This window comes from Grammomys surdaster, unplaced genomic scaffold (genome assembly GCF_004785775.1).
Source record: "Grammomys surdaster isolate TR1022 unplaced genomic scaffold, NIH_TR_1.0 138, whole genome shotgun sequence".
NCBI lineage: Eukaryota > Metazoa > Chordata > Mammalia > Rodentia > Muridae > Grammomys > Grammomys surdaster.
This window is the reverse complement of record NW_021604596.1, coordinates 8,791,344-8,805,966: the sequence shown is the minus strand read 5'-3', so window position 1 is coordinate 8,805,966 and position 14,623 is coordinate 8,791,344. Positions and strand designations below refer to the sequence as shown.

Here is a 14,623-nt window from a genome sequence, read left to right as displayed (position 1 = left end):
CAGCGTGGAAGAAGGAGAGGATCCTGTTTTCTGAGTGTTACTTAAAAGAAACTTCCTCGAAAGCCCTCCCTTGGCGTTACTTAAGAAACCTACTTTGGGAGCAGTTAGCCCTCCCAAGCCCAAATAAAGAGCGTGCCTGGCTCCCCCTAGTTTAGGTTTATTCTGGCTCTGCATGTTGTGGCTGTCAGACAGGGCTCGGCGGATTTCTGGACGGTCCTTTCGATCCCTTTAAAGGTGGGGATCGTGACGGAGGATGTGGGGGAAGAAGGCGGGAGGCGAGGGCTGGAGAGTCGCGGTTGACATAGTAACTCTTCAGCTGCTTTCCCTGGCGGCTGCCACTGAGGCCCCGCCTGTGCCCTCTGCCTGGGAGCCGGGGGCTGCCTGTCTGCGCGGTCCGGATGCGCTCAGGTCAAGGTTCCCTTCGCGTCTGTCTCCCAAGCCCCTAAGTAGTGACTTCCACTCTGGCGGGCTGGGAAGCCACTGGCAGAACCCAGGCAGCCGGGCATCTGCGTCTCTTCCCTCATTATCCTCTCCCTGGCATCGCTTTGCTCTGGGCCAGCTCGGTAGGTGACGCGGACCCTTCTCCCCAGGTTCCCATCTACGGAAGCAGGGGTGCAGGCCGGCCGGGCGCTGTGCCATGAGCCAGAGCTCGGGGTTCGTGACCCGGAGGGGCGGCTCTCCGAAGGCTGCCCCTGGAGCAGGCGCGCGGCGCAACGAGAGCCAGGACTATTTGCTGATGGACGAACTGGGAGACGACGGCTACCAGCAGCTCCCGCTGCCACCTTACGGCTACTACCCCAGCTTGTAAGTATGGGTGAGGGCAGCATGGGCTGCAGGAGTGGGTCCAGCGATGTCTCTCCAGACTCCCAGACAAGCTAGGGTTGCGACCGCGCGCATGAAACTAGGCTGGCTGCTGGTGAGCACTCGAGGGCTGCGCTCACCCTCAGAGTGAGCCCGCGTGGTTCCCGCCCCACTACAGGTGGTGGGATGCCAGGTCACCACAGGGGACCTGATGCTTTGTCACCACGGGGGGGGGTATGCTTGGTCAATTTCTACAGCCCCTGCCACCCTAAGGAATTCTACTCAACAGGCACGATCTGAACAGGTTCCAGTTTTCTGCTCCAGTGACTCAGTTTGTGTGGGAGAGATGATCAGAACTGGAAGGGTCTTTGAAGACACTTTGGGGGCAGACACCCACCATAGTGCACTCTCCAGCTTTACCATGGTCCTCTGGGCATGAGCAAGAATTACTTAGGGAGAGAATAGGCAACCTCTCTCTCACTCTGGAGATGAGATTAAAACTGGGAAATAGACCCATTTACGACTTGGTACTCGTAGCAGAACAGAAAAACAGACCAGCTATTTCCTAGTGGCCTCTTAATAACTATGAACGACGACGACAACAACAACAACAACAACAACAACAACAACTGCCTGTTGACAGTGGTGCTGGGGAAGGACAGACAGCAGATAATAGAATGGAGAAACAAAGTCTCCATTCCTCTTTTGCACCCCCACGCCCCGCAGGCTGTGACCACATGTGCAGCAGGCAGATAATATTTCCGGCTCTTTACACCTTCGCTTCATCTCTGCTTGACTGAGTACCCAGGTTTCCTGGCCTGTCACAGCCCTCCGCAAGCTGTGTCCTAGGAAAGCCTTCATCAGTTTGGTTAGCTCTTCTAGAGTGCGGAGGGAGGGCTCTATTCCCCCCCCCCCCCCGCCCCCAGACTCCCACCCCTAGGGGACCTGGCAGATCCTCAGGACATAGATTGGCTTTTAGAGCACTGATGGGGCTGAGAGATTCAAAACCTTGCTGTGGTTTATTTTCCTGGTGAGAACTGAGCCCCCAGGAAATGGGGCATCTACATTTTCTTGAGATTAGAAAAAAAAAAAGTTGGAAGCGGTTCCATTCATTTGAGCTGTGCATGCCGAACGCATCTACCCTTCCATTTCCGGGAAATTAAGATGTAATTTAGACAACATAAAATTCACCTCTTAAGTTGTGCTTACTGTCCAGCGGGTCCCCCCCCCCTTAGGTAGTAGTCATTACATTTCATATCTACAGTCAATAGGTAATTTCAGGACATTTTTGTTAATGTTATATTTGCTGTCCAGTTAGAAATCTCTCTCTTTCTTTCTTGTTAGTGTGTAGAGGCCAGAGATGGACGTAGATTATCTTCCTCTACAGTGCTCCACATTACTTTTTGGGGGACAGGGTCTCCCGTTGACCTGAAGCTCATCAGACTGGCAGACTAGGCTCTGACTGGATGCTGGGGATCTGAACATGGGTCCTCATGTCTATTTTGCAGTAGGCAGTTTTACCCACTGATTCCTCTCCCAGCCATAAAACGTTCTGTCTCCTCAGACAGACTTAAAACTTCTCAAACTTTGATAGGCATATGACCACCTGGTGGCTCTGGTAAATCTCCAGTTCCTCCGGTCTTAGACGTAGCTGGGGAGTCTGAATTTTTAACAGTCTCTAGTAATATTGGATATGCTTCTTGACAGTATAACACTAAAAACAAGAAGATGCATGGCAAGAAAAAATAATTATAGAAAAATGAATTGATCCTAGCATTCTGTACTTAGCTATTTGCAAATTTACTGTGAAGCTGGGCCAGGTGGTCCACACGCATAGTCTTAGCTACATAGCAGGTTTCAAGTTTGAGGTCAGTCTAGGCAGCAGAAGGAGATCTTGTCTTTGAATTGAATTCTGCCAAGTTCTAATGTTATTCAGTAACAATATTTATTGGCTAAATTAAGTGATTTAGTAACTATATGCCTTCTTAAGAATTAGATGGTCTTATTACCAAAAATTTCTACAATCTATATTCTGACTTTTTTCTTTGTCTTTAGGAAAATATTTTGCTTCAAATACTTATTCTGTTATCAGCAGGGGGATTAAATAAAGTAAAAATTCCAAGTTCTCTGACCACTTTCTATGTCTTCAAACATGATTTATTATTTAAATCACGAATTTCTTTAAATTCCTATTGTATATAATAATTTGTATACAACTATATATTCAATAGTTATATATTTAGAGAAGGTCTCTAAATACACTATCTAGAGTAAAAGCACTTTTCTCCTTTAGTGTAGGAATTTGAGCCTACTCTTCATGTGGACAGGAAGAGGATGCAGAAAGATATCGTAATGGGCTTCACTTCATGATAGGCACTGTTTGTTGAGCCATGTAGAGAGGAAACCATACACCAGAATTAAAGCGTTTCTTTCCCAAAATCTATTATTTCCCAAAAAGTCCAAGGTTATTTTCACCCACTGTGTTCTCTGTCAAAGTTTTAGGATTTTACAGTTGAATGAAAATATAGTTGGAACACTTTAACCAGTAAACACTAGTCCTTCCATATGTAAGATGCAGGAGAAAAATCTGAAGAAAATTAGTTCCCTCTGACAGAGGCTTTTAAGCTTGGGAAGGGTGACTTTTTTGTTGTTTGTTTGTTTTTGTTTTCACAGCCTGATGTGTACTGGTGGGGTTGTAGCAGTCACTGCTGCACCTCGTGTATAGGGTGGCTACTTTCTCAAATCACTGAGATTTTCCTGTAAGATTCCAGAGCAGCGTTAGTGGCCATCCCGGTGATACGAATTCACCCATTTTCACTAAGAAATCTTCTTTCACATTTCTCTCCTTAAAAAGAATGTTTTTACATGTAGTTTTAGAGCTTGACTACTGAGGATTGTGGGAAATTACCTTGTAGAAGACCTACTGCACATTCTCAGGCTTTGGAAAGTGCAAGTGTCAATGTGTTAATGGTGGTACTTTTAAAACAAAGATTCTCAGTTTCTTTTCTCTCTAACTTCCAATTAAGAATCAAATTCCATAATCATCACAGTTATTTTGAGTGATAAATCAAATCAAGTCCAGCCAAGGCCCCAGGAGTTCCTTTATTTAAAAGTGTGTCTCTAGTCTATGACTTTGAACATGAGGGAGAATCTCAGATATGCACACATACATTAACATGTTTCCAAAGCAACAGAGACTAGTTTATTTAGTTCAATTGGTCATTGGGTTATAAACTATTGAATTGTTACTATTACTGTTCAGACTGTGAATAATGACATGGTAAGAAAAACTAAAGCTATGGGCAAACGGGTAATGTTAGTTTAAAGGAACAAGAAAAACTTATGGTATCACAGTGGCTCAGTGGTTAAGGCCACTTGCTACCTCTTAAGTTTGACCCCTGGGGTCTGATCTGGGGAGAAGAGAACTGACTCTGGAAAAGTACCCTCTGACTTTCTTATGTGTGGTGTGCAATATGTGTACCCCAATAAATAAATGTAAAAAAAAATCTCATTGCAACAAGCACATTGTAATAATATATTTTAAAATATTTTAAAGCATTAGTAACTTGACAGGCTGGGAATAGATATAGCCCCATGGTAAGATGCTTGTCAACACACCCAAGGTCCCTGGATTTGATCAAAAGTACCATGGAACAAAACAAGAACAGTATTTAAATTGCTAAAAAATAAGGGATTGCTGTGTGTCAGAAACAAAGATGCCAGAGAGAATATAACGTGGGAAGGTCTGAGCTGTAAATGAGGCAAGAGCTAGAACTGAGATGTATCTCAAATGAACCATGACTCTCAGAATACTGAGATGTTAGAATAGGAAGACGATGCCTATGAGCACAGTGTCAGGACAAAAACCAGGAAGAAGACATTTCCACTCCTGGCAATGTCAACCCGAGATCCTCAAGCTTTGGGCTATTAGTGTATTAACCCTAAGCCATGAAGAAGAAATAGACCCATCCATGTTGACTGCTTAGGCGATTCATCCAAGAGCAAGTCACTGAAAATAGACTCACTACAGCCAGTGACCAAGCACACAGGGAAACAGTTAACTAAGAGAGAGTGAGGTAATAGAATCTTGGCTTGCTAACATCAGAGTTAGGGCCTTAGAAACTTAGGATAACAGTGTAACCAGGGGTAAGGTATAAAGTTAGTGTGTATAAAATATTACAATATAAAACCAAAAAACCTTAGGAAAGAATGAAGCTGAGAAAAGTGGCAGATGGAACATCTACAAAAGAAAAGAGTGCAGTTCCATTTTACAAAGTTTTCATCAAAATTATTGACTTACTGTGTGTATGCATGTATGTGTGAGGATACACCCATAGAAGAAAATAATCCAATTCAATTTTTAAAGTTGAGTACAAGTGTGTGTGTATGTACATGTATGTGCATGTGCACGTGCATGTGTGTAAAAGTATGTGTGTGTGTTTGTGGGTGGGTGGGTGCTATATGTATGGTGATTGCACATGACTGCAGGTATGTGCTCCTGTTTGTGCAGGTGGAGGACAGAGCAGGGCTTCGAGTCTGTTTTTCTATGGTTCTTTGCCTTGTTGCCTCTTACAGTGAGACAGGGCCTCTCTCTGACCTATCTGCATCTCTTTCAGCAAGTCTGGTTGGCTAGTAAGCTTTTGGAATCAATTAGTCTCTACTTCCTTACAGGTTTAAGCAACCATACCTGGACTTTTTCCCCTTGGGTTCTGGGGATTAGAACTTGGACCTCATATTTTCAGAGCAAGCACACTCATCTTTTCAAACCCTAAAGAGATTTTTAATTCCATTTTTCTATTTTCTATTAAGGAAACAAAAATGCATAGGTAGTGTTTTTAATTCAGTGAGAGTTGTACTTATCTGTTATGCCCTTGTAAATGACATTAGTAATACTAGTGACAAATCCTGAACTTTGGTTAAAGCAGGCAAATAGACCATCTATTCAAAATGAAAAATATAATTCCATTTTTATTTTTGAGATAGAGTTTCACTAGGTTGTCCAGGCTAACATTAAACTCGCAGTATAGTAAAGGTTGAACTCCTCCTGATGAGTGGTGAAATTATGGGTGTGTACCACTATACATTCTAAACATGGCTGAAAATACAATTCTAATAGAAAAAAATTCAATGGAACAATTAAAAATACAATTTGGATATAAAATAGTTGATAATATTCTAAATGCAGAGATATATAGAAATATCAATGAATATCAACCATTATTTAATGGGGAAAAAGTGTACCTTCTGGAGCTGAATCTCAGGGGAAGAGCAGGTGTGAAAATCAATGTTGGTTTTGCTTTCTTTGTTTCATTCAGGGATCAGCACCTCCCTAGCCATTCACAGTGCAGGAGGGAGGGTCTCATCCTTGACCTAATAGAGTAGGCTTTGCATGATAGACAAACCTGTTTTGTTTCAAAATGTCCTGTGGTTTGAGGTAATCAATAAGCACTGGGAAACACTGTCATGAAACATGTCTTTAGAACACCAGCACTGTGCGATGAATGATCTTCAGATGTATTTGACCATCCACAACACTGGCTCTACTTAGAGTGTTGCTAACGTCTAAGGAAATGGCACATCATTTTTCTCCACACAGTTATGTTCCCTGAGTTGTCAGAAGTAACTTCCCAGGGCAATTTGTTTTTTAGAGAGCAAAAATCATTAAAAAGGACATTTTGTTGAGTCTACTCTTCTGGTTTTCCTTTTCCATTTCATTAAAATGCTAGCTATAATTGGACCTAATGAGTTAAATTACCATTTGTGATTGCTCTTTGTTTAGGAGTGTTCTGCTGGTTTCAGTGCAAGGAGACATCTTCATCTTCACACCATGTTTCAATTAAACTCTGGCATTTAAAATTTGGTATGCTTCTCTGGATTCTAAGCCACTGGAGTTGACTGAATCACAGTTCTTAACACAAACAAGTGTTACAGCTATCCCATAGCACATGGCTGTGACATATCTGCCTTCCTTTTCAGCTAATTGAGGCTTTAGGAAGAGAAGAAAAAAATACTAAGAAGAACTGTATATAATGCAATATGTTTCCACAGACAACTTATCCAAAATATTTACATCTGTCTGGGATATCTCACATTTTTGGGATACCTACTCTATAGTAAGTCTTTTTCTAGTTGTACAAGTGTGGTTGAATCTTGAAAGCAGCCACTTGGCTATTTTTAATGTTTGTTTTACAAATAATGATGGAGAAATTTACAGATGTTAGGCATGAGCAGGAAGTTACAAAGCTGGCAAGTTTTCATGCAAACCCAACCCAATGCATCACTGTCAGAAGTGCATGTGGCACACACATTCAGAAAGGTCCTCTAGCCTCTCAGCATCCCATAGCACCACACTTGTACCCATATAAAGGGCTCAGCACAACACCATCCCTCCCTTATGCTTTCTTCCTCTTGCCATAGATAATATGGAGAGTCACATGCTGGCTCTGACATGGGCAGCCGAGATCCCTGTGCCATGCTCATTATATACAGAAGAAGACAGGAGAAAGATATCGTGAATCTGAATGGCACTAGGCATCTTTGACTATGGCTCTCTGTTTCTAAATTGTTCTCCATCTTTGCTGATCAGAGTCAACCTAGCTACTCAAGACCTTTAAATGACTTCTCAATCTATTTACTCATCTCTAGTGACCTGATATGGTTACACTTAGTAAGGAGAATTTATAAACTTATTGTGGGCTTTTAAATTAATTAATTAATTAACATCCCAAGCACTGTCCACCTTCCCAGTCCCCCTCCCCCCAGACCCTCACCCATTCCCTTTCCACTACTCCTCTGAGAAGGTGGAACTCCCTTGGTTATCCCACCACCTTGGTGCATCAAGTCTCTGCCAGATTGGCATATGATCTAATCTGGCCTCTGCCACTGAGGCTAGTCTCAGAAACTGAGCCATCAAGTAAAGAACACACATCACATGGACTGGAATGAGGCCCCTGTTCACATATGCAGCAGATGTGCAGTTTAATCTCCATGTGGGCACCCTAACAACTGTAGATGAGGCTCTCCCTAAAGTTATAGCCTAACTGTGGTTTTGTGGACTTTTCTATGCTTCATAGATATTAAACCATTCAAACTGGAATAAAAGCTGTGAGGTGTGAGCATTTCAAACTCTTATTTTCCTGATAAGAAAAGAATCTCACAGCGAAGAGGTTGATGGATGTTCCTACTGTGTCACAGCTTGCATGAGAAGTAATTGAAATAAAGGAAGGGACCACCGGTTCCCACATCAGTTCCATCAGCAGTGAAATGAAGGACTGAAATATTGCTAGTCTTTCTCACCGAGGAAGGTGTGTATACCACAGTAAGTGTTCTGTAGGTGACTTGCAAATTTAACCAAAGATTCACAAACGGATGACGACTCTTGAAAGAATACAGATGTTGTATATAAACATAAACATATAATTTGATGAAAAGTTTCTAATCTGGGGGGGGCAATGCTTCCTCCAAGAGCCAAGGTCAACTAACAAATGCTCCTAAACCAGGCATGAGAAGCCCTCTTCTGAGGCACAGGCTGTGTGTGTTGCTATTGCCCTTATTTGCCACGCCTGCCCGCAGGTGGAAGATAAGTCCCAAATGCTGAAGACACATGTATTTCAGACACAGGGCCCAAAGGCCCTTTAGCTGGAACTGACCTGAACGCCTCCTCTCTAGAGGCTAGCTCTCAGGGTACCAGAAGGTGCCATTACAAGCTTCCAAAGGAGAGAGGAGGCCAACCGTCCTCCCCAGCTATGATATGGATGGACCACAACAGTGAAGAGCATGACATATAATCCTAACTTGCAATAGTGTCATGCTTGCCTTGGAGGTAATCTACAGACATCTAATTCAATCAGAGGCAAATCATGCCTAATCCTGGGAAAGACGATTACCTGTTAGTGCAGTCAAGGATCTCAGAGGAGGAGCTGCAGCCTCCACTTTACTAAACCACCATAATCCCTAACTACACTCTAGTTAATTGTTCTTACACTTACAGGTAAGTGTAGTCCTCACGTTCCTCAAGAAAATTTCTCTTTGCAACAGACATAAACCATTACAAAAAATCTCAGTCAATAAAATTACAGAATTGTGAAACCCAGTTCCAATGGATACATGTAGAAAACACTCCCATATAAGGTTCAGAGAACAGTGGATAAGAGGGTCGAGGAGTTTGCTGTGAGATTGTTTCTCTTAGTGATGTCAAGAGCTACACTCATAAAGTCTCAGCAGCATGACTTCCCAAACATGCACTAAACAAGGACAACAATAGACATGCCATAGTGGACTGGGAAAGGTCACGAGGCCTCAACCCTACACAAAGAACTACAGCACCCAAAGAATACCAAACATGGGAGAAATAGTCTTCACCCGGGAAGAGCACACCCATTGGTTATCCAATACCAAATAGTCAGCCTTTGAAAACATTCATATAGGTAACATTACAAAGGCTGAGCAGGTTATGTATATATATATATGCACGCAATAACAATTAATGAAAGAGAGAGGCTATAAATTTGAAAGAGAGCAAGGATGTGTATATGGGAGGGATTGTGAGGGAGAAGCAGGAATGGAGAAATAAAGTATATTATAATCCTAAAAACAAAAGATTATAGACATAAAGTGCACCTTTTTAAAAATGTGTACAAAAGTTCTCCCATGCCAGCACACAGTTCGTATTAGAGATGCTGACTTGATTGACGGGGTGAGGTCCTGGAGCTATGGCTCAACTACTGAGAGCTCACATGGCCTCTGAGAGGACCAGAGTTTAATTCCCAGCCTCTGCATAGGATCACTGGAACTTAAGCTCCAAGAGATCTTCTGCCCTCTGCTGGTCTTTGTAGGCACCTCCACCCACAAGGTACACGGTAAAATAAAATGAATCTTTAAAAACATAACAACAACATGAAACTAGTGTTCACTGTAGGATTTGCATAATTTATTTTTTAAATTTTTATTCAATATATATATTAGTTATATTTTTTCTTTCTCCTAACTCCTGCCAGTTTCTCCCCACTCAGCGTCATGTCTTGTCTCTTGCTCTCAAACAAACAGAACAAACAAAAAACAAACTAAAACAATCATGAGACAAAACAAAACTTAAAAAACCAAAAATGGATTTGTCTACCTTAAAAAAGCATTTGTGTAGTGTTTACCCAGAGGTATGGACTGCAGAAATTCAATTGAGTCGATGGTCAAATTAAGATTGATTGCCTATTCAGGACAAATTTCATGTTCCCATTATAGAAGCTTTGATTGGAGTGCAGGAAGCATCTTGTCCTGATGTGATCAATACAAACAAAACCCTCATGCTGAACAGGGAGAAGCTCTTCCTGGGACATGCTAACAAAATGAACATTTAAATGACCAGAATTACCATACGAACTGGAAATGAGCTGATTTCCAAGGGTGGCTTAAAAATTCTTTCAGGGAGTGAAACTGCTACAAATAAAACTCTTCCTGTTATTGCAATATTAGCATTCTTAAAGCAGACACTTGCAAGGAGCAGACTGCAGAGCAGCAGGGCATCTGTGTAGGCCTAGTGGGGTGAAAATTCCTGCACTTACTTATGCAGTGAGGCTGTCTTCTCCTGTACTTCCCACTTGCGTGCAGAGCTGATCACTTCTCCAAGATGAAAAAGTCACGAATTTATTTCAATCGTTGTTTAAGTTACTTATTTTCATCAGGCACTGTAGTTGAGCTCTGTATCTCTTTAACTCTAAGTTGTTGTAATTTGTAGCCTCAAGAAACTGGTTTAGATTTTATGTCATATCTGTTGAAATGACTTTTGTACCTACGTTTATATAGACATAGCTTATATATAACTTAGGAACACATAAAAAGAGCATATACATAAAATAATTTTTCTTTTTACCAGATCATGAACACTTCACATTCAAGAAGTGACTCTCCTGAGTCCATTTTAACTGAGAATCTTCAAAGGCCCTATATTCTATACTGTGCTGTCCTAAATGGCAAACAGAATATGAGTGTAGAAACAGTTTTAAGATTTATTTATTTACTTATTGTTGCTATTATTATGTGTGCATGTGTGTGTGTGTGCGTGTACATGTGTGAAGATGTGTGCAGATGTCAGTGAAGCCCTCAGAGGGCATTAAACATTCTGGGAACTGGAGTTGCAGACTGTTGTGATCTGCTTGATCAGGGTACTGGGAACCAAACTCATGCCCTTCAGAAGAGCAGCAAGTACTCTTAACCCTGAGCCATTTCTCCAGCTTCCACTATAGGTGTTTTTTAAAAATTCAAATTATACAATTGATTGGCATGATGCAATTAAACTGACTTCATAATTATATGTTTCCAGAATACTGCTTAAAGAACCCAATTCACTGCTGTTCCTTATGGACTCCCTACAGTCTCTGACATACACACAAATGCACATTTATTTATTTCTTATGCGTGAAGAGAATATTTCACACCATTTCTAGGATTTATTTTTGAACTTTTATCCCCCACTGAACCTGTGGAGGCTTTAATGTTCCTGCAGGCACTGCTGATTAAAGCTATGTCACAGCAGTGATTGACACCCAACAGAGCTTTAGCACCGATATAAGATAGTATAAGACACGTGCACTTTCAGGTTTGTTAACATAGGAGAAACAGGGGCTGATCACTAGGAGAAGCCAGCTCTCCCAGCAGTCATCAGTCGCCCGTAGTTCTCAGTCCCGGGGTGAGAACCCATGGAACTTCTCTGCACATTAGGATGTCTACTGATAATGGCATTGTTCTGGTCTTGTTTATGTAACCGTTTCAGGGAGAGACTTTCACACCAGTCTGCTTTGTATTCTGGTTCTTATGATCTTTCTGGCCCCTCTTCCATAATGTTCCCTGAATAGACGCAGGAGTTGTGATGTAGATGTATCCACTGGGGCTGCACACCCCATGATCTGTTGGTCCTTAATGGGGCTGTGCACCCCATGATCTGTTGGTCTTTGACAGTGTCCAGTTGTCTGTAATGATCTCCATTTGCTGTAAAGAGGCACTTCTTTGGTGACGGGTGATGGGTACACTTATCTGTGGGCATAAAGAGAGGGTTTAGAATGTAGTAAGGGATTCTGCTGGTCTAGCGGAGTAGTGATTCTATCTAAGATCTGTAACCTCACTCTGTGAAGTTGGCTAGGTTTCTAGTCCCAGGCCTTTCTTTCTGTCGAGTGGGTCTTACGATGGTTTAGGCAGCTGTTGGTTACCACAGACACGCAAGTGCTGCTTATTACACCTTTACGCATCTGTTGTCGTGCTGCTCACTGTTATGATTCATAGGTGCTGCAGCTGAATAGAACTTGCTTCCCTCCGTTAGCAATGTGGACAGTATTTTTTAGTACCATTTTGGCTAGACTGCAGGAAGGAGGCGCTTAGTTAGATTTTTCTAGAATCATCCAAGTCCTGTATCCTAAGTGTGAGATGACTTTAGCAATTGGGTCTAGACTCTTAGGTCTAGAAAGTGTCTGGATAGACTATTAGGTAACCTCAACCTCTGGGAGGCAACTATCAACAGTCTAGACTGTTGTGAGCCATTTGCACTCCCCAGATCAACACTTCAAAAGGAGATTTCTCATGCCTGCTACTTTTTTTTTCTGTGGTTCTTTTGGGGACCATTGTCATATGTGTGTGTAGATAAATACATATTTGCATATCTTATGTATAATTTCTACTAAATATAAAATAATACAGTTCCTTGAGACTTTATCAAACATTAGTGTTATTTGCCCTGTTTCCTCTTTTCTCCTTCTGTATTGATCTCTCTCCTCCCCACTTGGAGCCCCTCCCCACTTTGTCATTTCCCATTTTATATCACCTGTATCTTTCTACTTTCCTTCCAAGAGAGCCTTCCACTCCCACCGTAGTCCCTTCGTATTTTCCTGATCTTTGTGGTTGATTATTTCATGTTGTAGACTCATACCTGAAGACTTAGAGCTAAGAATCACAAATGAAGGAACAGGTAGCATTTCATCTGTTACCTTACTCACTGTGAGCTTATTTAGATCCATGTATTTACCTGCAAATTTTGTGATTGCAATTTTTTTGTACAGCGAGCCATACTATCATTTCATTCTCCTGGCCCCTTTGTTTGTTGTTTAGTGCAATGTTAAGCTCTGAAATCATATATAACAAGACAGACCCTGCAGGATTCATATATTTGCACATGTATGTGTGTGTGAGTGTAATAGTGATGATCGAAGAAAAAGCCATCAATTTGAGAGCTGTGGGACACAGGAAGGGTGGGAAGGAGAGTACCTGAAAAGGAAGGGTTGGATGGGCAAAGGGGAAGGGGAAATGGTGTAATTTTCTTTAAATTAAAAATGTAGTTTAAAAATAAGAGAAATATATATCCTGGAATTATGAAATATGATTCCCAGCATGCTGTAGCTATGAGAAGACATGAAAGTTTTAAGGGCAATACCATCTTTTAGAGTCTGTGGCAAATTTCCGTGGCTTGCACTTTATATTTTCTCACTGACTTTGATGTATTGTTGGTCCTTTGCTTTCTTTACATTAACTTGTTTGAGCCTCATGGGAAACTTCATGGGAAATCAGCATAATTTCCACTTGGAAGTCAGGAAAGGAGGAAAGAGAAGTTCAGAATGACCCAACACTCTTCTTCAGCTCATTTTATTTCTTTTTTACACAGAGTTTATTATTTAGCACATTTTTTCCTTTAAAGTTTCATAAAAAGCTTACATAAAATTTAAAAATTAGAATGATTTTTAAGGTTAGATTTCTTTGTTTTATTTTATGCATATGGGTGTTTTGCTCGAATGTAACACATGCATGCCTGATGACTGTAGAAGTCAGAAGATGGATGGTATTGGATCCTTTGGAACTGAAGCTAGGGATTTCTGTGAGCCACCATGTGGGTGGTGAGAATTGAATACTGGTTCTCTGCAAGAGCAACAAGTGCTCTTTGACATGATTCTCTATAATAATAATGACAATAGAAGTAACGGTCGCTAACACTTAGTATTTCTTCTGTGCTTAGTATAGTTCTCATAAGTTTATTTCATGTATGAACTTACTCAGTTCTTTCAGAATTTCTCAGAGGAATTTATCACCACCTGCATTTTGAGATGAAGATATGATGTGTGTGGAAATTTGCTAAAGCGTGAGATTATGCTGATCTCATGCAGGGTGTCTCCACCATTAAGTCTGCTTTGATCAAAACCTAATATATTTGACCAATAATAGTTTATTTTGCTGTTTAAAGATTGTTGGAATTGTATCTTTTGAAAAGACAGGTGAGAAACCTTTGCTGCTTTGGTTAAAGGAGTCTTAATTTGAACTGTGAGCACATTAGAGCAATGTTGGGGAGGTGACAGGGGAAAGGCTGTGAAATGGGAGGTGGGGATGGAGAGCCAGTATGGCAATTTGGCTGAAAGAACAATAGAAAAGAAATGTTAGGAAAACGTGGATATTGTAAGAACACAAACTTTATTCACCCCACAAGAGCCTACACTCCAAGTAAGGATCATTGCACTGGGTGGGGCTTCTTAGTAGCATCCTTCAATCCTCTCTTAGGAACTCACTAGAACCCCTGCTTGCCAGGTCATGCCCTACATCTCCTGAATCTGAAACTCCATGAGATTCATGTGCCACCCATCCCAGAGTGAATTATACGCAACTCCCAAACGGCTGCTTATCTCATTACAGTCCCACCCTCTCTCCTGTCTTGTGAGTCTTCACTGTTGCATCTATGGCTGTTGACAGCTGCGGAAGTGTGCCCACTGCAGTGTCATGGAAGTTCTGCTTCTACTCTGTCCCATATGACAGCCCTCTGTGGGGTAGAGGATGTGAAATATGACAATAAAAGTGAGAA

The 14,623-nt window shown here is 41.6% G+C and overlaps 1 protein-coding gene across 3 annotated transcripts in view; it reads left to right on the top strand.

Annotated features, from left to right (window-relative positions):
• Positions 1–347: 347 nt before the first annotated feature.
• Trpc6 (transient receptor potential cation channel subfamily C member 6) overlaps positions 348–14,623 on the top strand; it is a 101,189-nt gene continuing 86,913 nt past the window's right edge. For 2 of the 3 annotated variants that reach the window (XM_028763361.1, XM_028763363.1), the window contains exon 1: positions 348–804. In XM_028763361.1, coding sequence (XP_028619194.1) covers positions 638–804 — 167 coding nt within the window. In that variant the 5' untranslated portion in view covers positions 348–637. The remainder of the gene's footprint in view (positions 805–14,623) is intronic. The other variant, XM_028763362.1, reaches the window with a different exon arrangement.